The 25,132-nt window shown below is 46.4% G+C and overlaps 1 protein-coding gene and 1 pseudogene across 1 annotated transcript; one reads left to right on the forward strand and one right to left on the reverse strand.

The window, feature by feature from the left end:
- The first annotated feature begins 627 nt into the window (after positions 1 to 627).
- Positions 628 to 1,513, forward strand: LOC123066890 (abscisic stress-ripening protein 1). The gene is made up of 2 exons (XM_044489877.1): positions 628 to 911; positions 1,019 to 1,513. Exons 1-2 carry the CDS (start codon positions 783 to 785, stop codon positions 1,181 to 1,183), a joined length of 294 nt encoding a protein of 97 aa, XP_044345812.1. The 5' UTR covers positions 628 to 782; the 3' UTR covers positions 1,184 to 1,513.
- Positions 1,514 to 22,916: 21,403 nt separating this feature from the next.
- Positions 22,917 to 24,148, reverse strand: LOC123066891 (cationic peroxidase SPC4-like; annotated as a pseudogene).
- Between the last annotated feature and the right edge of the window lie 984 nt (positions 24,149 to 25,132).

Raw genomic sequence — 25,132 nt, forward strand, 5'->3', positions numbered from 1 at the left:
GATATTGGAGATGATACTTTAGGTACCGATCCGTTTCAAAAAAAAATTACTTCAGGTAGATGTACGTAATTCCACATGAGCTAGCGACACGTACGTACGTGTTGCTTAGTTACAGGTTAATCGGGTCGAAAATTCCGTAGCTGATTGCAAAACAAAAATAAAAATAAATTCCGTAGCTGTTCCGGGCAAAAAAAATTAAAAAAAAAATCCTTAGCCGTGTAGCACCGACTGTCGGACCGACGCGGTTAAGCTAGGTAGCATGCAAACATACTCGGTCGTCTTCGAGTAGTCTCCATTGCTACTGGAGATCAAGCCGCGTGCGTGTCATTATCCATCTCAAGAAAACGCGCGACGGCGATTGATGGAGCCACACTACGAAAGCGAAATATATTTGAGATCGGTCCGTATCGATGCGGTATGAACAAATTGAAAAAACAAATCTGTGACGTGAGTACTCAAGCAAACACAAAAAACATCTTATATTTGTGATCAGAAGGGTAGCTAAAAGCACACGTCGAAAAAGTTGAGAACGCGTAAGAGGAACGCGCGTAGGTACGTGCGAGTCAGCTGCATATGCTAGCTCCGCCCGTACATGATCTTCTCCATCCTATATAAAGAGACATGCATGCCCTCATGTCAAGCACATATCACAAACACACATACAAACACAGATCCTCATCCTCCATTCCTCCGGTATAACCGTCGATCACACAAAGCAAGGCACGAGTGCGTACGCACGCACACGCACGTACTCCGTTGAGAGCTCGGAAGGCTAATTGGTGATGGGGCGCCACAGTAGCAGCGGCAAGCCGGAGGCCGGCGGCGAGCAGTACCGCAAGGAGGAGAAGCATCACAAGCACATGGAGAAGCTGGCCAAGCTCGGCGCCGTCGCCGCCGGAGCATACGCTAGGGTACGCCCCACACCTCAGCTTTACCACTCCTACTTATGCAGTTACGCAGTTGATGGCAGATTATTCATGGTTAGTTATAGTGCTGATAATTACTTAACAATATGCAGCACGAGAAGCATGAGGCGAGGAAGGACCCGGAGCACGCAAGGTCGCACAAGATCAAGGAGAAGATCGCCGCCACGGTCGCCGTCGGCAGCGCGGGATTCGCCATCCACGAGCACCACAAGAAGAAAGAGGCCAAGAAGAACGCCCGTCATGCCCACCACCACTGATACACTCATGGATGCATATGCACACATAGACCCTAGCTAGTTATCTTATACAGTATATCTTATGTGTACGGCCGGTTACATTCATTCATTTCGTTGTCTTGTTCCATAGTACTCCCTCCGTAAACTAATATAAAAAAGTTTAGATTACTATTTTAGTGATCTAAATGTTCTTATATTAGTTTACAAAGGAAGTACTGTATTTCTGTTTGAAATGTTTATTTGCTTCGATTCATGTCAGGCCAATTCTTTGTCCTGACATATTCATATAGTATGTTGGTACATTCTTGTACATGTTCTGATGTTCGGTCACACCTCTTATAATCTATACGCCTTCTTTTCTCTCGAAATAGCATGGATCTCCACTGAAAGGGCCCAACATTACAACATTACTAGATGTCATGGATTACTTTCTTGGGTTCACGTCACGGCAGCCCAAGGGCGTGAACCAGATGATAAATATTAGTCTCCTTGACTTGTGGTTACTTTTTCTACCGAGCCTTATTATTTGATAGTGTTTCATTCTACCGTAAAATGTTGGTCTGGTTGCAAGATCTATTGTCTCATATAGGTTGAATCACCTTAGCAGTATTTACATTTTAGAGAACTTATAATTCCATAGTCGCTAACTCAACTATGAAATATAGAATATGTAGTCGGCTAGTGACCCCACCTCTAGTCATCATCTTTGATTCTTCACATGGGGATTCAAAATTTGTGCCCTGTTACCCATAATTAGAATATGGCAAATAGACCAAAAAACATCACCTAGAGTTAAAAAAAATGAAGAAGATTCACCCATATTCCGTTATCAACATTATCTCTTCCCTTAAATGACAATTAGGACAAGGTTATTAATCCAGCTCAAGGTGACTTCAACGTAATCTTGCATGCTCATGAGAAAGAGTGGGGAGTTGCACGCCGCCAACATTGTATGCAACCATTTAGTAATGCCCTTAATGATTACAATCTGGATTATCTTGGTTACAGTGGTGATATTTTCTCGTGGTCCAGGGGGTCATATGCATGAATGAGCAGTGGGCAATGGTCGATGGGCTGGTTTGTTTCTTTGCTTCGGTGTGTCAAATGAACCCTTCGACAAATCAGATCATCGCCCGATTTTGGTGGACACCGAGTTCCAGCTAGGCCTGCAACCGAGAGGCCCTAGTGGACCGCGGAAACTCGAAGCGTGGTGGCTTGCCGGAGAGGACGTCAAGACAATTGTCCAAACTGCATGGGAGGGCGGGAAGATGCATGGTTTGGCGATTCTAGAGCAGCTCACATTGGACGTTCACACTACACTACACCGGTGGGACAAGGAGGTTTTGAAGGGGCCTCGGACTAGACTCCAGGAATTAGTAAGTAATGCCCAGCCTGCTAACATATGAGTCTATTTCAAGACAACATGAAATTCATATCCAAATGGAAAACCTGCTCGAACAGGAAGAAATCTACTAGATCCAGAGAAGGTGTGCTGATTCGCTTACTCACGGCGACCAAAACACTTACTTCTTCCATAGGGCACTGATAGGATGGCCTAAGAAAATTCTCATTAGACGATTGAAAGCAGATACAACTGATTGGATCGAGGACCAAGAGATGTTCAAGTCACATTTGGCGACCTACTTCTGTTCCCTGTTTTTGACGGGGGTGCAAGAAACTGACCAGAACATTACTGATAAGGTTAAGCCCAGTGTGACCGAATATATGAATATGGAGTTAGACAAACCTCACACCACAGATGAGGTGAAATATCTATGTATAATATGGGTGATTTAAAGGCACTGGACCCGGATGGCCTACATGTTGTTTCCTAAGAGTTTTTGCCACATAATCAGGGAGGATCTCATTCATGAAGTTTTAGCAAAGTAGTGTTGGAGACTTTTATTAGAACCTGACTCTTTATGTGACAGCGTGTTGAGAGAAAAATATACCCCTGATGGAGATCCCCTGAATTGCAACCTGAAGAAGGGGAGCTCTTATACTTGCCAAAGCCCGTGCGGTGGGATCCAAACTTTTAGGGCATGTTTCGTTGCCATAGCAACTTTTGCCTACATTGCATGCTTGTCCCAGTTGAGCCTGGCTGAGGAAAAATAGGCAAAAAATCAACTTCTACATGTTCTTTTGCTGCCAGCATACCCTCTATCCTGCCTGGAGCAAAACGGAAGGTAGGCTATTTGGTAGCCCGCTTGTTTAAGTGGAAACACAAGCCATGGCGTTTGGTTACCTGTAACACATGTTGTCTGGTAACCTCCTCATCAAGGTGGTGAGGTTACCAGCACACTAAGCAGATAGAAAAAACAAAAGAAACACAAATAGTAGCATATAAACATAGTTGTAAACCAAACCAAGCAGTTTTGAACCAAACCAGTACAACATTAAACTAAAAACCAAACAAGCACGTGCACCAAAGAGCTCTCCTAGACGTTTATGGTGAAGTCGTCATCGTGCCTCCCGTACTTGGTCACCACTTCAATGCCGTCGTCGTTGAAGACGATGACCTTGAGCGTGTCGGGAGTCAGGAACTTGAAGGTCACCATGTACCCGATCCTGTGGCGGCGAAGGGGGCCCAACCCTGATTGTGGGTGACCTTGCCATTCATCAGCTTGACAGTGACCGTCCAGGAGCAACCAGTGTTCGTCTTCAGCTTGAACTCCGTTGGCACGACCGGGAAATGCTTCGTGTAGTCTAGGGGCATTGGTATCACTCGAGCTTCAAGGCGAGGATGACCTTGCAGAAGTGAGTTGGCCCACCCTACTCATGGTAGTGCTCGTAGTCCAAGGGCGGCACGACCTCCTTCCCCTTCTCCATGGCCGGCATGACCTCCTTGCCCTTGTTCTCCATCTCTATATGCATTATGAATAGCACAAAGTTCTGCATTACAAACAACACAAAGTTTAAAGGTTGATCGACATTAAATCCTATCACCCACCTCTCCAAAGCCCCTATATTTACTCAGCCAAACACTCACTACTTACCCACCATCGCACTCAATTAACCCTCTCAATCTCTCACTCCTCTTCATCACCATGAACTCCAACTCCAACCCCTTCCCTTGGGGCATTAGGTGGAGGGCTTTCTTCCTCGAGTGCTCGCTCAGTGGCAACACCAAGTTAGAGAACACCATGGAAGTGTGCTCGAACTTCACCAGCATCGAAGACATGCACAAGGAGGCGGACGTTGTGGTGAAGGAGGTGACGATGGAGGAGTTGAAGGCGCTGATTCCCACCCAGCGAAGGGCTCTAGGTCAGTGGACATCCTGTGCTAGGCCATGAATCGGGCTGACTCCAGCGATGCTAGTCAGAGGGCAAGATGGTGCAAGTACAGGGGGTATTGGCTCCTCAAGACCAACTTGTTACGTTCTAGACTAAGACATTGGTGGCGCCGGAGGTCATCCATCTGGAGCCAAAGGAGGAAGATGAAGCGGTGGAGGTAGTGGTCAGGGCGCCGGAGCCAGGCCACCGTAGTATGCCGATTGATCTGGACGACTGCAAGGACGACAAGACAGTGCATGCTACGGTGGACAGTGTGCCGGAGCCAGGCCCCCGCCGCTCCAAGCACCTCCAGGGCCATCGCGGCTAGGATTTACCGCTACTATAAGATTAACCCTAAATCCCCATTCCCCTTGTACTCAATCCCAAACGAAGCCCTAAAATCCGTCACTACTTAGTACTCATGAAGAAGTGTTGATCAATCTTATGGGTATTTACCCCGATTCCCCTTTCCCCTAGAACGCGGATTGAATAGTCCGACTGAATCTAAACGTGGATCGAATATGATAAGTGTAAGCGAGGAGATGAAAATAGGGCTTACCACCATTGCCGTAGTGTTATGGGTGATGTTGGTGATGCTAGTGATGGAGGCCGATGGTCGCCTTACTGTTCTCTGATCTGCTTATAGCCATCATCGGTGTGAGAGTGGAGAGAGGGGGGAGAGAGAGAGGGGTGAGGGAAGGTGAGGGTAATTATTGCCGGAGCTTCAGGAAACAACGCGACGTCTCGAGCGTCGCTCCTCATGTGCAGCCGCCACCGCCCTCGTGCATCCCATGGGCATGGCTAAGGAAAAAGGATCAATTCGGCTGTTCCTAGAGGGCCTGGCCCGAAGGTGATTTAAGTTTTGTGCTATGCAGGACAAACAGTGAACACATGTAACCAAACAACCAATTTTCTTCCCAAGCGAGCTTGGTTGGCCTATATGCAGGCAACCAAACACGTCCTTAAAAGAGGGCACATATGGAGAGTAAGTGATGGATCACAAATAAATATCTGGGAGGCCCCTCCCTAATTGACCTACCGGGAAAGTTATGAAGACTAAAGGAAACATTCTAATCGTGAAGGTTTGCGAGATCATCAATGTGGACAACCGAGAATGGGATGAACAACTTGCCACAATATTTTTTTGGCCAATTATTGTGCAACGCATCCTAGACACCCCGCTTACTATGGGAACGATGGAGGACTTTGTTTCATGTCACTATAACATGAGTGGTATATTTTTGGTAAAAAAGGCTTATCGCGCAGAGTGGAAACACCAACATGGATGAAAGTTGAGGAGATCCCCATGTACTAGTCCTATTTGGGAGATCATATGGAAATTGCGTGTCTCGGTCAAGATAAAAACCCATTGCCTTCTTGGCACTATTCCCTACCTCGAAGTGCTTGCTAATAGACATATCATCACAAGCTCGCAAAGCCCTATCTGCGGCTCCGATTGCGAGAGCATCCCCTATATTCCTGTGCCCACACGTGCACAAGATATGGCGTCTCTTTGGGTCTGTCAGCTTTGGTTAATGACTTCTGCGTTATGGATAGAGGATAAGGTTTAGTGTTGGGCGACTTATTACCGACACCAAGTATTGTTTGGCCGTTGCTTCCGGATGTTACTCGCATTAACGTGATAGCTACTGCGGTGTGGTATGTTGGGTGGGAAGGAACAATGACGCTTTATTCACAGTGGAAGCTTGTTGAACTAGCCAGATTAGCGCAGGCAATCTCAACGCTTGCAAAATTTCTCAAGAGCGAAAAAGAAAGGCAGTAGGCGTATACATTGACAAGGGTGGTCAAAACCAAAGAAAGCTTCGTCAAGCTGAATGTCGATGCCGCGTTCGACTGCGACAAGGGTTCCAGAGGATCGGGAGACACCCTCCATGATGCAAATAGTTTCTCCTTAGCTATTTCTTGTAGCGATACCTTTTGTTGAAGACGCGACGACAGCGGAGGCCTGGGGACTCGGGACAGTCTCGTTTTGGCGAGCGATGTTGGCTGCAACTATCTTCTAGTTGAAGATGAATGCATGGAGGTAATTGAAGCGATGCAGAAGTCCCTAGTTCTGGTATGACCTAGACTAGCTAGTCATGTGTGCATCATGTTTAAATTCCATTTAAATTTGAAATGGGGATTGGTGAAACCCTCAGAATCATTTCTGGAAATGACCCAAATAAAAAGTGCTCCAAAAAGGTCCAAGAAAATGCTCATGTTGCTCCCTGAAAATGTTGGACAGAGATAAAAATCAAACCAATATTTTTAAGAGCTCATAAGTATTCATTTTAGGCATTTGGAATTAATGCATAAATTTTTGCATTGGATATGTATTTGTTATATATATATATATAATATGTCCAAAAATTATGCCATTTGTTGAGGAGCTCTGGAATAATACCACTGGTTCCTACAAAAATTGGCATAAGTAAATAAAATAATTTAGTATTATTATGAAATCAAAACAAATATCAGAAAAATATAAAATAAGCAAAAATGGAAAAAAACCTACCTGGCACTTTCCTGCAGCCGTCTGGCCCAACACTATGTGGCCTAGCCGGCCCAGTTGGCCAGCCCAGCCCACCAGCACCGTCGTCCTCCTGGCGCCAGTCGGCCAGACGCGTGGCCGACGCGCGCGCACGCGAAGCCTTGCTAGGACCTTCCGCGGCAGAGAGAATCTCTTCTACTCCCATAAGGGGACACATCGCTACTGATTGTAAGGGCAATCCGAGTGCTATATTATGGACCGTATCTAAAAAATGACACCCAAGTAAAAATATGTTGCACATTATTCAATGAGAAAAGATAGCGTTACATATGTAGATACGACTCTTAGCTCCATATCCAGAAAAACTCACACTTTCTTCTCGTAAAAACACATTAATTGAGAGCTATTTTAGATTTAGGCTGCAAGTATCATATGCTAATATCATGCACCCACAATGCATATATAATACCATTGCTTGATATCTTATAAGCATCATTTCTTATCATGCATGACACGTACTAGTATCATTTGATAGGATACGGTATCATATCATAATACTCAGTCCTCTCTACATTCATTTAATTGTGTGTCATCTCACTAGTGCAGAACCGAGCTATAGCCCCGGTTCGTAAGGGCCTTTAGTGCCGGTTCTGTAACCGGCACTAAAAGGTGGGGACTAAAGGTCCCCCTTTAGTACCGGTTCGGCACGAACCGGCGCCAAAGGGCCACCACGTGGCACGAGCCCGCACGGTGGTCTGGGGACTAACACCAACCGGTACTAAAGAATAAATTTGTTTTTGGTAACACCAACCGGTACTAAAGGATAAATTTGTTTTCAAATTTCTGAATTATTTGACGATTTTGTCTTTAATCACCGCTGATCATTGCCCTAATCACCCCTCATCATTTCAAATCGTCTAACTTCCCGGCCGGTCACCCATCCTCTCACTACTCTAGCCTAAGCTGGCTTAACTTCCGAGTTCTATTCCCCCTAGTTTCCAAGTCCGCATGTGTTGTTTATCTGACAATAGTAAGTTGTCAATCCTATTAACCCACAGGAATTTAGCTTGAGCATGAAGTCACATGTTTCACCATTTTAGTTTGAAACTATTATTCTCAAAAATAATTATTATTTAGTAACCAAAATATTTCTTAAATAAGTAGTTTGACCATAGTTTGACCACAGTTTGATCAGATTTGACCATAGTTTGACCAAAAGTCAAAAACTAAAATAATTATTTATTAACACTAATATTTCTTGAATAATTAGTTTGACCACAATTTGACCAGATTTAATGAAAATAAAAAAAACTGAAATTGGAGCATATCTTTTTTTCCTTTTAGAATTTGAGGATTCTAAAAAATTGCAAACAGGCCGTAGGCAGTGAAAATCGGGTGCGGATTTTCGTGCTGACTTTTTTGATATATTATGCGTTTTTTTTTCGACATCGTATGCAAAAGATATGACCGTTTTACATTTTCATAACACTTTTTTGCAAAACATGTCCAAATTTAAGTTTTTTAATTTTCCTAACTAGTAGATGTAGTAACATAACTACATCTCGAAGGATTTTAATTTTTGAAGTTTTTATCATTTTCTTTTGCTTTTTACAAAACTGAAAAGGCGATCCACAGGGGCGGGGGGGGGGGGGGGGGGGTGGTAGAGTTTGAAAATGGGCCCTTTAGTCCCGGTTTGTGTCTCCAGCCGGGACTATAGGTCAGACCCCTTTAGTCCCGGTTCGTGGCACAAACCGGTACTAAAGTTAGCCCTTTAGTACCGGTTTGTGTCAAGAATCGGGACTAAAGGGGCTCGTGGGGCCCCGGCCTGACGCCAGCCTGCCACCACCCCTTTAGTACCGGTTCGTGGCACGAACCGGTACTAAAGGTTCAACACGAACCGGCATTAACGCATAGCCGTTCGAACCGGGACTAATGGTACCATTAGTACCGGGCCAAAATTGAACCGGGACTAATGTGTCTCACATTAGGTCCTTTTTCTACTAGTGTCTCAACAAAAATATCTAATTGACATGTATGATACTAGCTATGGTACTCCCATTGTAACAATAAGATACAAGCCATTAGAGGAATTGTATCAGAATATTAATGTGTATGATACAATTGTAGATACAATGCATTGGGATTTGGGAGCGCCCTAGCGTTAATTATTCCTATTTAATTAATAAAGCTCTCTTGTTTCATGCAGAAAAAGATATATAAATTTTGATATGGACGTAGTCAATGTTTGCCTATTTCCAAAGCAAGGATCTTAGATTGGTCTAAGGCTGGTCGTAATGGTAGTATCATAGGTAGTATCATACATGCCAACTAAGCAATTTTGATGAGGTGGCATAAAATTAAATGAAGAAAGAGAGGCTTCGGTATCATATTTTGATACCATATCATATTAAATAATGTGCTACTTTGTGTCATGCATCGCTATAAATGTAATCCTTTATGATACCATGCATTACGGATTTAGTATCATACACTGGTATCATATGGATGATACTAGTATATGATACTCCCCATTACAAACAAATTAATAAACTAGAGATGGGAGAGTATCCAATTAAATTTATCGATTCTTATATATTATTCAAAAATACATTTCTAATTCCATATGCTACCACCTATAACTCCTTATAAATATATATACAAGTAAAGCAATAGCCTTGCATTGCTTCCCCACAACTCAGATTAGTAAACCCAGACACCAAGTGTTCCGGCGATGGCTTCTAAGATCGCCAGTACCATGGTCATGTACGTATTCATACTGGCACTCCTTGTGTATTCAGGTTAGTATGGGGCTAAGCAGAGATTACGCCGAGCCTTATCGAGGTGCATGCTGGTGACAGTGCTTCAAGATAGATGATATTTGTACTCGAGTGGTTCACAATATCTATCTTGTATGTTATAACAAAATCTCATTATTATTATTATTATGTAGATGCAAGGCGTTGTACACAACACCCAGTTAAGGATCCAGATTGCATCGGTCGAATTAACAGAACCTGTGTTAAATGTTGCAATGCCGAAGGCTACCGTCATGGAGTATGTGCACCCACATGCAAATGCTCTCACTGCGGACCTGAATCCCGTCCTGATGAACGTGCAAAAAAACAGTGAGCCTTGAATTTGTAACTAGCATGGACCAATAAAAAGATCAAGAGATCAAGTACATTACAACTTTATATACTTACATTTTTTTTTGAGAAACCTTATATATCTATATGGATGGGTATTTTTTTTTAAAAAGGGGTACAACCCCGGCCTCTGCATCAGAATGATGCATACGGCCACATTTATTATAAGCAAATAAGTTCAACAAAGGTCATGAAGTCTGAAACAAACGAACCACAAAACGGCTCGCGAAGAGCGGAAAATAAAAACCACAGCTGGCAGGCAAAATGAAGAAAGGAAAACTAATTGCCTATCCTATTACATGACCGCCATCCAAACCGGCTGAATATAGGCTGAGTTACCATCTCCCATCGGGTAGATCCAGTAACCAAATGCTCCCTGGCCTCCGTCTGAGTGAGTAGCGACCACATACGGATCAACGTAGTAGCTCAGAAAATAACCTGCAAAAAATGAGTATTTGTTGTTCCGTTAAAAACCAAATCATTCCTGCAGTTTCAGACTGCCCAAAGTAAAGCACATACTCCTACACGAATGTGTCTTGCTGTTTGGGTCTCTATCCCATCAAGTCACATCCCAAATAACGTATTGATATCATTTGGAGGAGTAATATTAAAAGCAATGTGAACAGTCCGCCATAGAATCTTCGCCATGGGACAATCAAGAAAGAGGTGTTTGATGGTCTCGTCGCGATCACAAAAACTACATCTCGTAGAACTGGTCCAGTTGCGCTTTGTCAAATTGTCCTTAGTTAAAATGACTTGTTTATGTACAAACCACATAAACACTTTAACCCTCAAAGGTACTTTGACATTCCAAACATGTTTGTAACTAGGAATAGAGCTAGAGTTGATCACATCTAAAAACATAGATTTATCCGTGAACTCTCCATTCCTGGTTTATTTCCAGCTCAACGTATCCGTCCGTTGAGGAAGCTGCACATCCATCAGTTGTCTCACCAAATGGAGCCAGGCTTCCCAACGTGCTCCGGCAAGTGTTCTCCTAAATTGGATATTGAGGGGAGTGGACCGAAGCATGGTAGCAACGAAAGCGTCTCTTCATTGCATGATGCTATAAAGGGAGGGATACTGAAGCGCGAGAGGTGTCTCCCCTAGCCACGTATCCTCCCAGAATCTCATGGAAGTACCGTTTCCGACTATAAACTTTGTTCTGTTGAAAAAGACTGATTTAACTCTCATCATCCCTTTCCAAAAAGGTGAGTCCGTTGGCCTCACTGTCACCTGTGACAAAGTTTTGGATTGAAGGTACTTGTTACGCAGAATCTGCGCCCACGTGGCCTCCGACTCTACAAATAACTTATACAGCCACTTGCCGAGAAGACATCTGTTTTTCATCTCAAGATTTTCGATACCTAGACCCCCTTGGTCTTTTGGTCGACAAATAATATCCCGTTTAGTGAGTTGATACTTCCTTTTTAAGTCATCACTCTGCCAAAAGAAACGGGATCAATAGAAATCCAGTCTTTTCCGTGCTCCTTGTATATGTTGATTATCGGGCTGGAGGCCAGGCCTAGGTCTAGCCTCGCCAGAGTCTGAGAAAAAACATTGTTTTCGGATAAAAGAAAAGTAAATTAATGATTTTGGGAAAAATAATAAATTATCATACCTAACATTCTACAAAAGGCAGCAAATACTCCCCTTAAGCCATTTTTAGGATTTTGGGCTGCACTTCCGTGCCCCCGGGGCGGGGGGGGGGGTGCTGTCGATGCTCAAGTCCGCTTAGTTTAACAAATGATGAAACACAATTACTTCTTACTTCTTCCCTTAAGTAGACGGATACATCTATAACCTTTCTCATAAAAATTTGATACCTATAGTTGGAATTCTTCTGCTTGAAAGGTTATAGATGTAACCATATACTCCCTCCGTCCCTAAAATTCTTGTCTTATATTTGTCGAGATACGGATGTATCTAATACTAAAACGTGACTTGATACATCTGTATTTAGACAAATCTAAGACAAAAAATTTGGGACGGAGGGAGTATAAAATAGGAAAAATTGGATAACTTCAGGCCTTGCAAGCATATATAAAATAGGAAAAATAGTCAAATACTTCTTTGTTACTTCTTTGTGAGAAGAAGTTGCCCGAGGAAAGGCAAGTGTTTCTAGTTCGTTATGAAAAGCTAGCTCGTTTCTGCAGCGTATGTGGTCTTGTTGGACATGACTATAAGGAGTGCGGCTCCGGCGTTCATGATGAAAAGGAGAAGAAGTTTGGTCCTTGGCTCTATGCGGATGGGCCAAATAAAACAAGATAGGACGAGTTTGGGCGTGGCAACGATAAGCAGAAGCAGCAACAGTTCACACCATCAAGGGAGAAGGGTGTGCAAAAGACCCAGGACCCCGATCTCGCTGACACGGCTACTAGTCCATCGAAGCAGGTGGTCAGGGACATGCAAGTGGATCCGGGGGCACGGAAGCGATTGGCCTTGGAGCTGGAAGCTGTGGAGAAACAGAAGGACGCCACGCCCGCAACACTAGTGTTAACTCAGGGTTTGGGGGAGGATGGTGGGGAAAATACATCTCCTACCAACAGCTCAAACAGTAAGAGAGCCAGAATTAGCTCACAAATGGTGTTCGAGGAAAAATCGGCGGCCTCCCTCGAGGAGGACCGCCGAATGCAATGAATATTCTAGCATGGAACTGCCGGGGGGGGGGGGGGACCGCCGGACAGTTCGTGAGGTTGTGGCCCTCTCAAAAGCCAATAACCCCAAGCTTGTTTTCCTTTGTGAAACCAGGCAAGCGTCAAATAAAGTGAAGAAGCTGAGATGGAGACTTGGTCTGAAGGGTTTCCATGGTGTGTGTAGCGATGGTCGGAGTGGAGGTTTAGCGCTCTTTTGGGACAAATCTCTCTCAGTCACCGTTTTGGATTCTTGTCAGAGATACATTGATGTTTTAGTGGCAGATTTTGGTGCTGGTATAGAGTGGAGGAGTACGTTTGTTTACGGGGAACCACGAGTTGAGAACAAACAGAACATGTGGGATCATCTAACCAGGCTACGGGCTACATCCCCGGCACCTTGGTTTGTTTGCGGAGATTTCAACGAGGCGTTGTGGCAACACGAGCATCTATCAAGGACGATGCGGGCAGAGCCCTAGATGGCAGCCTTTCGAGACTGTCTAAGTCTCTGTGAGCTCGATGATCTTGGCTTCAGTGGTATTCCATACACATACAATAATGGACAGGATGGTAACCGCAATGTGCAAGTACGTCTTGATCGTGCATGCGCGGATGAAGCATGGAGAGAGTTGTTTCCAGCGGCCAGGGTTGTGCACCTAGCTTCGCCGTGTTCTGATCATAGCCCACTCCTAGTGCAACTAATGGGAGTGTAGGGAGATTGGAGGAGGTGTGCAAGCCCAAGGTATGAGATCATGTGGGAGAGGCATCAAGCGCTTCCGGAGGTAATTGCTAAATTGTGGGCCACTAGTAAACCTAGTGGGAACCTGAACTCGGTGGCGGCTGCTTTGAAGCAAATCATGTCAGATTTGAGGCAATGGAGTGCTGCAAACTTCGATAATGTTCTCAAGGAGATAGAACTACTCCGATCTCAGCTTGCAGACCTACAACTCTCTGGCGCGGATCGGGTTCTTCTCCGAGCTAAGATGAATCAGTTAGATGAGCTGTTATACAGAGAGGAAATGATGTGGCTTCAGCGATCCCGTATCACATGGTTGAAGGAGGGGGAACGAAATACCCAATATTTACATCGGCGGGCCGTGTGGAGAGCTAGGCGAAATCATATCCAGCGTTTGATGAAGGCGGATGGCTCCTGGTGCTCTGCCCCCACGGAGATGGAGAGGATGGCGTCCTCCTACTTCAAGGAGATCTTCACCAAGGATCCTACCTTGGTTGCAGATGAGGTTCTTAACTGCATCGCGCCGAAAGTAACTTTGGAGATGAATGAGGCCCTTTGCAAGGCATTTTCTGAGTAGGAAATTTCTGATGCCCTCTTCCAAATTGGCCCCTTGAAGGCCCCTGGATGTGATGGCTTTCCCGCACATTTTTATCAACGCAATTGGGCGGTGCTCAAACCGGAGATTATTGCGGCAGTTCAAGAGTTTTTCAGCACAGGGATTATGCCGGAGGGTGTAAATGATACATCTATTGTGTTAATCCCCGAAGTTCCTCACCCCAAGGAGCTAAAGGATTTCCGGCCAATAAGTTTGTGCAATGTGGTATACAATATTGTGTCGAAGTGCATGGTGAATAGGTTGCGGCCGATGCTTAATGAACTCATCTCAGAGAACCAGAGCGCTTTCATCCCAGGGAGACTCATCTCTGATAATTCTATCATTGCTTTCGAGTGTATTCACCATATTCAATCAGTGAAGGAGAACTCCCCGGCTTTGTGTGCTTATAAACTGGATCTCTCCAAGGCCTACGATCGTGTGGACTGGGACTTTCTTCAGAAGGCCCTTGTGAATTGGGGTTTCTTGGACATCTGGATTTCGAGAGTGATGGCTTGTGTTACTTCTGTCAAATACTCAGTAAAGTTTAATGGCAAGTTACTGGAATAATTTTCCCCCTCGAGGGGCCTGCGACAAGGTGACCCTCTGTCCCCCTTTCTGTTCTTATTTGTGGCTGATGCCCTTTCTGCCTTGATCAGTAAAACTATGCGGGAAGAGGGCTTGCAAGGGGTGAAAATTTGTCGCGGGGCTCCTGAGATTTCTCATCTTCTTTTCGCGGATGATTCGCTGTTATTTTTCCAAGCAACCGAACAGCAAGCGGCACTGTTAAAGATTTGTTGAACACCTTCGCGACGGCCACGGGCCAGTTAATAAACCCTTCGAAGTGTTCCATTCTTTTTTCAGACAATTGCTTAGCGGCTACTGTGGCAAATATTAAGAGCGTGTTGGAGATTACTCAGGAAGTGTTTGAGCCTAGATACCTAGGTCTTCCAGTCCCGGAAGGGAGGATGCACAAAGGCAAGTTTGAAAAAAAATACAAGAACGCCTGAGGAAGAGACTAATTGATTGGAGTGAGAAATATATGTCATCAGGTAACAAAATCTTAATTAAATCCGTGGCTCAAGCTATTCCAGCTTATGTTATGAGTGTGTTCAAGCTTCCAGCCTCGGTTTGTGATGAGCTCACCCGTATGATGCGCCAATACTGGTGGAGAGTGGAGAATGGGAAGAAGAAAATGGCATGGACAAGTTGGGACAAAATGATACTCCCCAAATCTATGGGGGGCATGGGCTTCAGGGATATGAGAGCGTTCAACCAAGCGCTGCTGGCTAAGCAAGCTTGGAGGCTCCTCGACTCTCCTGACAGCTTAGTTGCGAGACTAATGAAGGCAAAGTATTACCCTCAAGGTCAGTTGCTGGATATAGTATTTTCAATCTCTGGATCAGCAGTGTGGAAAGGTATTCTGCATGGTTTGGAGCTGCTCAAAAAAGGTGTCATATGGCGGGTGGGGGACGGGGAGCATATCCGGACGTGGCGAGATCCTTGGATCCCACGGCCTTCTTCCTTCCGGCCGATCACCCCAAAAGGCTCCTGCCATCTCAATCGTGTTTCAGCGTTTCTGGATGCTAATGGGGCATGGAGGGCTGATCGCCTCCATGAATTTTTTTGGGAGATGGATGTTCAGCATATTCTCAAAATTCGTACTTCTCCAAGACAACGATCTGACTTCATCTCATGGTTTCCAGAGAAGAGTGGTGTTTTCTCTGTTAGAAGTGCATACATATTAGTTACATGCGATCACAACACAACAGTTTCTGAAGGGGCAACAAGTGCGTCCGCGAGTGGATCCCGGTCCCTATGGAACTGCGTATGGCAATCATCGGTCCCGCAGAAGATGAAGATCACTCCATGGCAAGTTATTATGGGTGTTTTACCCACGCAAAAGTGTAAGGTGCTACGTCACATACCCACAACATCTACTTGTCGACTATGTGGACTAGATGAGGAGGGCACCTTCCATGCCCTGGTTGCATGCGATCATGCGCGAGGAATCTGGTTGCAGATGCGTGACAGATGGCCACTCCCACCGGACGAGGTTCTGCTTGATAACGGAAGGGAATGGCTTATGCATCTTCTATGTAGAAGTTCTAATGATGTACGGGACATGATCATCATGTTAGTTTGGCGCATTTGGCAGCTAGGGAATGACCAGACTCATGGCAAGGAGGCTCCGCCTGTTTCAACTACGGTAGAATTCCTGGACAGTTATTACAAATCAATCAAGCTTGCTGGTCGTTATTCTGTGGACAAAATTCTGAAAGGACAAATGCCATCTTTGGCGATTCCAACAGTTCTTCCTAGAAAGGAAAATATACCTCTACCTTGGCCGGCGCCAGGCCCGGGTTATGTTGCCCTAACTGTTGATGGATCCTTCCAGGTAGCAGATAACTCAGCGGCTGCCGGTATGGTGCTGCGCAATCATCAAGGACAGATCATCTTTGCAGCTTACCGAGTCCTGTTCCACTGCAACGACGCTCTGGAGGCTGAACTTCACGCACTCATGCAGGGTATGGCCTTGGCCATCCAACACTCAGTTCTTCCAGTCGTCGTTCAGTCGGATTCTTCTGAAGCCTTGGCGAGTCTCTCTAGTGATGTCTAACTCGCTCGGCTTACGGTCATTTGGTTCTAGAGATTAAGGAGTTGATGAGTAATAGGGAGTTTGTACCTCTAAAAATTTGTCGTTCTTAGAATAGAGTTGCCGATTGTTTGGCCAATTATAGCCGGTCCGAGCGGACTACAGCGGTGTGGTTATGCTCGGTTTCACCTTGTATTGAGGATTTGTGGCCTCTCGACTGTAACACTATGACATTTTGAATAAAACTCCCTCTACTCTGCAAAAAAAAAAAAGAAGAAGAGAAGAAGTTGCCCGAGGAGCTTGGCGCATGTAGCCTTGCCTGGTTTATTGGCCAAATTAAGTCTAAATCTGCCGGTCCGTCGGTTTCAAAACCCATCAATTTTTCAGGCTGATTCATATTTGTCGCTAGGTACGACAAAGAAAGTGCAGATGAAACACACATGAACTGCACTCATGGGCCGGCTCAATTAGCTACGCTGGCTTTCCTGGCTTGAGGAACCTTCTAGGTCTTATCTGGATTTTTCATGTTTCTTTTTCCTATTTGTTTTTTCTAAGACTTTTATCGTTTTTATTTTGTTTATTCATTTTTATTTATATATATTTCTGTTTTTATTATATATAATGTTCAATTTTTTAAGAAACTACTCCTAAATTTAAGAATCTTCTAGATTTTTGAAAACTTACATGTTTTTAATAAATATTCAAAAAATTCATAAAGTATTTAATACTATTAATTTTTTTACATAAGTTCTAGAAATTATTCACTTTTTTGCTTGAAAGGTTATAGATGTAAGCATATAGTATAGAATAGGAAATATCGGATAACTTCAGGCTGTGCAAGCATATACTCTCTTTGTCTCAAAATAAGTGTCTTAACATTGGTACCACTTTATACTAACGCTAGTACATACTCCCTCCGTTTCTAAATATTTGTCTTTCTAGAGATTTTAACAAGCGACTACATACGGAGTAAAATGAGTGAATCTACACTTTAAAAGATATCTATATACATCCGTATGTGATAGTCCATTTGAAATATTTAAAAAACAAATATTTAGAAACGGAGGGAGTAGTTGAGACATTTATTTTGATACGGAGGGAGTATAAAATAGGAAAAATAGTCAAATACTTCTTTGTGAGAAGAACTGGCCCCAGGAGGTTGGCGCATGTAGCCTAGCCCGGTTTTCTGGTCCAAATTAAGTCTAAATCTGCCGGTCCGTCAGTTTGGAAACCCATCAATTTTTAAGGGCGAATCATACTTGTTGCTTTGTACGACAAAGAAAAGTTTCAATGGAACACACATGAAGTGCACTCATGGGCCGGCTCAATTAGCTACTCCAGCATTCCCGGCTTTAGGAACCTTCTAGATCTTATCTGGTTTTTTCATGTTTCTTTTTCCTAAGATTTTTATTCGTTTTCTTTCGTTAATTCATTTTAGTTTTATATTTTTTTGTTTTAGTTTTATAAAATGTTCAATTTTTAAAAAACTACTCCTAAAATTTAAGAATCTTCTAGTTTTTTGAAAATGTACGTGTTTTTAATAAGTTTTCACAAAATTCAAAAAATATTTAATACAACTAATTGTTTTTACAGAAGTTCTAAAAATCATTCGCTATTTCAACAACCATTTCCATTTTTTAAATGTTTGCTTTTTAGAACTGTTTTTTTAACAATGTTCAAAAAAAAGCGTTTGAAAATATTCATCTTCTTCATTTCACATGTTTTAAAAACTTTCTATTGCAGCCGCTTTTTTTGGTGAAACGGGGTATCAACCGCTACAATACGTAAATGGAAAATGGCACTACAATGCTAGCGCCAACATGAGCCCGGCCCTGTTGCGTTTGGGCGACACCTCGTTGCAACGAGTGCCCACTAGGAGCTCTCATTTTTAACTGTTCATTTTTTTTGAGAACTCATTTTAACTGTTTTTTTAAAGCAACTCATTTTAACTGTTCATACTACAAGTTGAATTAAAAAAGGCTTATTCTGAAAGCCACGTGCCCACATCCGGTTGTGCTTCTCTGTATATTTTTTTCTCGCACAAAACATATTAACTACGAGCTATTTTAGATACTACATTAAGATGCAAGCCATGAGAGGAGTTGTGCCAAATATTAATGCATATGATACAATTCTAGATATAATGCATCAGGAGTGCCCCAACATTATTCCTGGTTAATAAAGCTCTTCTGTTTCACGCGAAAAAAGATATATATAATTTAAGATAGATGAAATTAATGTTTGCCTATTTTTCCAAAGGAAAGGAGCTTACAAATTAGAAAATCAATTTTTTAGACGGGTCTAATAAACTAAAACGACGGAGCACCAAATTAAAAATATCAATTCTTATATGTTGAGTAACGTGATTGTATTAGGAAACATAGGTTAGACTAGGAAATATTCTGGCTTGCCTTGTGCTCCAAGTAGATCATGTACTCCTATATATATGCCCATGAGGCTCAAGCAATACAACGGCTATTTCACCAATCCCCTCTTTCCCTTCTAACATGGTATCTATCGCAAGTCGATCCTAAACCCTAGCCGCCGCCGCTTCCGCACCTGCGCGCCTCCCCCGGGGCGGCCGGCCTCCATGACCGCCGACGGGGGCCGCGCCGCCCGTACCTAGGCTTTGTCCGCCGGTCGTGTTGACCGGCTGCCCTAGAGAGTCTTTTCCCCGAGCCTTGCTCCGGGGTTTTCTTTCTCCCGCCGGTCATCTTGATCGCGCGGTTTCTTTTTGGTTTTCCGATCTATTCTTGATCGGTTTGTGTTGCCCACCGCCGCCGTCTACCCCGAGTGCCTCTACTCCGACCCCGGCAAGACCCGCCGGCCTCTCCTCCGACCCAGCGGCCACGCGCGCCGAGGCGGCCCGTCAGGGCCAGCCGTCATCCGCACGTCGGTCCGCCCGTCGCCCTGCGCCGGCCCTCACTGCCCTGCTCCGACCGGGACACCTGCATCGCCCCGACCCGGCGGCCACGCGCCATGCGACAGCCAATCATAGTCGTTGCTCGCGCGCCGGCCCACCCATCGATCCACATTACCCGCCTCCGCCGCGTCTGCACGGCGGCCCGGCGGTCTACCTCGTCGGCCTCTTCCTCGGCTGCGTCGGGACGCCTGCGCAGGCTTGTCGGCTACCTCAACTCGGGCGCCGCTGCTCCGTTGGTCGCTCGGGCCTCGCTGCCCGGGCGCCGGCGTTGCTTTGGCAGCCCGGGTGCCGGTGCTGACAAGCTCGTCCGCACGACGTCTCACGCCGTCCGTCGTCACCGGCTTCATCTCGGACTCCGCCGCCACCACGCCTCCACCGAGCGGCGTCCCCGACCTCGCGCGCGATTGACTTGATCACCCGCTCGCCGCGGCGATCTGCCTCATCTACGCCGCACGACCGACCTGGCCCGTCGGTTACGCGCTCCTCCGGAGGTCCCGTGAAGATCGTCCCCGAGTTCAGCGCGCCTCTCCACCGATCGAGCATTGGGCTGCCGCTGCGTCGCCCCGTCGGGCCGCAGCGCCGCCGCCCTGTGGTTCTCCTCACGGTTGCATCGACCCGTGCGTCGCCCCTTCGGGCCGTAGTGTCGTGATACACGGTCCCTGCCGCCGCCCCGAGGCCGTCCCCGCGGCTGCACCGACTCGCGAACCGTCGTTGCGTCGCCCCTTCGGGCCGCAGCGTTGCGGCCCGCGGTCCCCGCAGCAGCCCCGAGGTCTTCCCGCCATCGCCCCGACCCTCCTGCCGCCGCTGCGTCGCCCCTTCGGGCCGTAGCGCCGCGGCCCGCGGTCCACTCCGCCGTCACCGCGCGCCGACCTCCCGTGGTATGTGCCGCGCCGTCTCCCTTGGCGCGGGAACGCCACCATCCACGCCGGTCTTCGTCACGCTGTCAGGGTTTTTCGCCTACTTCGAGCACCGCCGCCGCACTTTTAACCTAGCCGCCGTCAGGCCGCCGCCGCCGTTCTTCTTTGGCCGCCGCCGCCGCTACCTCCGTAGCCGCCGCCGCCGCCCGTCCACCCCCTTCGTCTTCGTCCAAGCACCAGCCCATCGCCAGCGTCGCCGTCATCTACCCCGACCACTTCGTCTACTCCGACCACCGTTGACAACATCGGCCCCGCGCCGATGGACGCCGCAATCGTCGTCGAGTTCTTCTCTGCTGGCCCCTCCAACTTCTCCGACATGGCGTACAGCTTGTGCAGGTCCCTCGTCTACGCATGCCCGATGCTGGCAACACCGATGCGTGCCTTCATCCACGACGTGTCCACGGGCCTGGCAAGCCTGGTCGGCGCTTCGTCAACTTCGTCTTCGTCCGTCTACGCATGCCCGGTGCTGGCAACACCGGTGCGTGCCTTCGTCCATGATGTGTCCCCGGGCTTGGCAAACCCGCCGCGACGCGTCGTCAACACCATCATCCTTCCGGTGCACCACTACCTCGTCACCACTGCGCCCATGACTAACTCGGCGCCCTGTTGCGCCCGCGGCTCCACGGCGACTTCCTCGACACCGGCCACCCTGACTCGACATCGACCATGGCATTCTTCGCACGGCTACCTTGACCACGGCTCCACCACCCACGCTCTTGGCTACATCGACAAACGGCACAAAGGGCTACCGCCTGCTTGAGCAACCTCGTTGGTTTCCACTCCAGCCATGACTCCGCGATGCGTCGACCGTTACGACTGTGGGGGGGTGTTCGTCGGCGTGCCTTCGGATTCTTCTCCAGTCTCACCGTCTGCGTCGCTACCTTGTGACTGCGGGGGGATATTGAGTAACGTGATTGCATTAGGAAACATAGGTTACTAGGAAATATTCTGGCTTGCCTTGTACTCCAAGTAGATCATGTACTCCTATATATATGCCCATGAGGCTCAAACAATACAACGACTATTCCACCAATCCCCTCTTTCCCTTCTAACATTATCAAATTTGCAAAAATGCATTTCCAATTTCCATATGCTACCACCTACAACTCCTTATAAATAGATGTACAAGTGAAGTAATAGCCTTGCGTTGCTTTCCCATACCTCACATTAGTAACCCAAACACCAAGTGTTCCCCCGATGGCATCTAAGATCCCTGGTGCCATGGTCATGTTTGTACTGATACTAGAGGCTGGGGAGCCACCTAGGCGGGACTGTGCGCACTTATCTTGCTTCGGCAATTTGCCTGCCATGTTTTCTTCCCATTCTCACTCATCATGTACATTAATGTGGGTGTATGCTATAACATAGGATCTATTAGTTGCACGTCGATCAAACATACATATACTGTATTATTTCGGTTTAGAACCATCATAGGCGTTGGTACATCTAATGAGGATATGTACGACTCACGCATGGAGCATAAAGGGTGAGACGATACATTGCAGTTAATCCAAAAGCGAAAACAAGCTATCATGAAGTGCTTCAGTTTGACTAGAGAAATGGACCTCATGAAGTGCTTTAGTTTCACTGAAGAAATGGACCTCATGAGGCCATGACTAAGGAACCAAACAAAAAGAACACATTCTCAGAGTACTTCAAGAGGCTTGGCATCATCCATTCCACATCAATTAACATGATGCTTTCTCTTGATCTTCATCTTGATGTACCCAACAAAAATGCAACTTGGCTAATATATGGTGACTGCTATCATGGTACTTCTGAAACCACAATTACAACCAATAAGCATTAGTGATCACATCTAAAGCTAATACCAAGATACCAACCTTTTTCCCACATAGGCAGTATGTTTACTTTGCCTCATTGAAATGCTAATTCAAACCAGGTGATTTCAATTCTATAAAAATTAAATAAAAATAATTGTTCTCCTTGCATATGATTTTTAAAGTTGTGGCCTAGACTTTTACAAGCACTCAAATTCCCAGAATCGACTTGCAGAAGCAACTTTTTTCGAATGATGTTGCGGAACCAACTTTGACTACCAATGAAGCAACTACAAGGAATCACAGATGCTCATATATAAACATGAAGGATTCAGGAAGTAGAAGCTAGTTATCTAATTAGGATGCACGGACTTCCATGATTCTATTTCCCTTTTGCCACAGAAAACTTTGACAAAATAGGAACAGATAGTAAAAATGGACTAGTGACATACTTCCTCTGTTCCAAATTACTCGTCATGGTTTTAGTTCAAATGAGTAATTTGGAACGGAGGAAGTAATAGTTAAAAAATTTACCGTGATATTTGCACGAATGTTATCATCGTTCTACTCGTGGACCAGTGGCATATATCCATTGTAATTTTGGCCAGCTCCAAAGATGATCTTAAAAGTCAGGACATCATTAACAAAGGTGACAAGAGAAATCTTCTTCTCCCAAGTTAGCAAACCATGTATTTCTGGATTCGATTACACGAGGGCCACAGTAATATTTCTCATTGCTTGACAAACTTACACACGATCACTCTGACATCCAGCGTCCAAACCATTGCGGAGGAAACAAACAGCTAGAGATGAACCGACTAAAGCCCACTAACTACAACACGAAGCTCTCGACGGCCTCGACAACAGACCAGGGCAGCTCGTCACCGGCGCTGCGGGCAGCGTTGGGCAGGGAGCAGTCCGTGCGGATCTGGCCCTGGTTGCCGGTGAGCACGTTGATCTGCCCCATCTTCACCATGGACCTGACGAACTGGTCGAAGAAGGCGCCCTGGTCGACGGCGAACCTGGTGACCACGGGCTTGGTCCCGGCGTCGGTGTGCAGGTCTTGGTCGGAGGTGAAGAGGCCCTGCCGGTTCAGAAGGTCCAAGTAGTACTTGTTGTCGAACACGTCGGGCGTGCGGATGTCGTTGGCGGTGAAGTTGTCCACCTTGAGTCGCGGGCAGGTGAGCTTCAGGTGGCCGGCGAACCACTTGTTCATGGTGGTGTCCTCCTTGGGGAACAGCCGCTCCTCGAAGGAGCCGCAGTGCGCGATCCCCAGCGTGTGCGCCCCGGACAGCGCCACCAGGTCGTCGGCGTCCAGGCCGATCTTTGCGAGGAAGCTGAGGAGCACGGGGACCTTGGAGGTCGGCGGCGGGAGCGCGCCCAAGATGGTCTCCAGGGACGCGGGGGCGAGCCCGTCGCGGCGGCCGAGCGGGACGGCGTACCGCGGACCGCCGGCCAGGTGGACGGAGTCGCGCGCGGCGAGGGCCGCGATGTCGGCGCACGAGACCACGGGCCCGCCGCACGCCCTCTGGAGCAGGGCGCGGATGTCGTTGATGGCTTTGAACGCCGACGGACGGAGCGTGACGTTCGGGGGAGACACCTTCTCGCTGTCGACGCCGTTGGTCTTGTCGAGGAGCACGGAGCCGTCGCAGCCCTGCACGAAGCAGTCGTGGAAGTGGATGCGGAGGAGCGCGGCGGCGAGGCCGACGTCCTTGCGGATGGCGTCCTTGAGGAAGGAGAAGACGATGGCCTCCGCCTGCGGGCACTTGGCGCTGTAGAAGTCGAACGACAGCCCCTTGGCCAGCGGCGGCGAGCCAGCCTCGGCTGACACAGCACCAGAGCTGCTGCGGCGAGGACGAGCAGGGCACGAGCAGCAGAGGGAGAGGGAGAAGAAGCCATGGTGACCTAGGATGTGGCTGTGGCTCTGCCTGTGTTGAGGTTGGAGGTGTGCATGGGGTTTTATAGGCGAGCGTGATCTTATCTGGCTGACATAGAGCTCGATCGATCATGCACCTGCACCGGCTGGAAACTACCGCGCATGCAGATGCGAAAATGATAGACTTACGGACCGGGCTTACGGAAACAGTCTTACAGACGTATCTGGCATCTCCCAATTCACTCCTAAGGATGAAAACGGCGCAGAAACGGACGAAACTGAATGCTATCATATTTGTTTTCATATTTTTTTATAAAAGCGGAAACGAATACAGAAACCCCGAAAATGAATGCGAAAACATATACTACCGGAAACAAACACGGAGTGAATACAGAGCGGACATGGAATCAAAACTGTGTGTTAACCGGAACTTAAACCCCCCTTGAATCATAGCAAAATACATAAAAACAAACAAATTGATGGAATCCTTAACATGGCTACAAAATGATATGGTTGTGTTGGTAATATAGGATAGTATTATAGTAGTACATGACAATTCAGTATAGAGTCTAGCTGAGTATGTGTGTGGTAGTAAAAGTTGGTACTCAAATGATACATTATGCTCATTCTACTCATTGTGTCATTGTGTGTTGTTTGGTAGTTGGGCTACAAAGCAGCCATGGCCCTATGGAAGAAACGGAAATTCCATATTGACGGAAATGGAAAGTTCCGTTTCCACGTGTGTTCCACCGAAAAACACCATTCCGTTTTTGTTTCCATTTCCGCATAAAAAATTCCATTTCCATTTTCATTTTGCAAAATTCCGTTTCCGTTTTCATATTTCCTCTTCGTTTCCATTTTTTATCCGGAAAAACAGAAACTTTCCACTTCATTTTCATCTCTATTCACTCCTACGTCCTGAAATCCAGGTGGTCAAGTCAAATATTTGAAAGGAGGAAAATGATTGGCCGATGCAGGCATGCGTACACATGCATGCATCCGGAGAT

This window comes from Triticum aestivum, chromosome 3B, assembly GCF_018294505.1.
Source record: "Triticum aestivum cultivar Chinese Spring chromosome 3B, IWGSC CS RefSeq v2.1, whole genome shotgun sequence".
NCBI classification, from domain to species: domain Eukaryota; kingdom Viridiplantae; phylum Streptophyta; class Magnoliopsida; order Poales; family Poaceae; genus Triticum; species Triticum aestivum.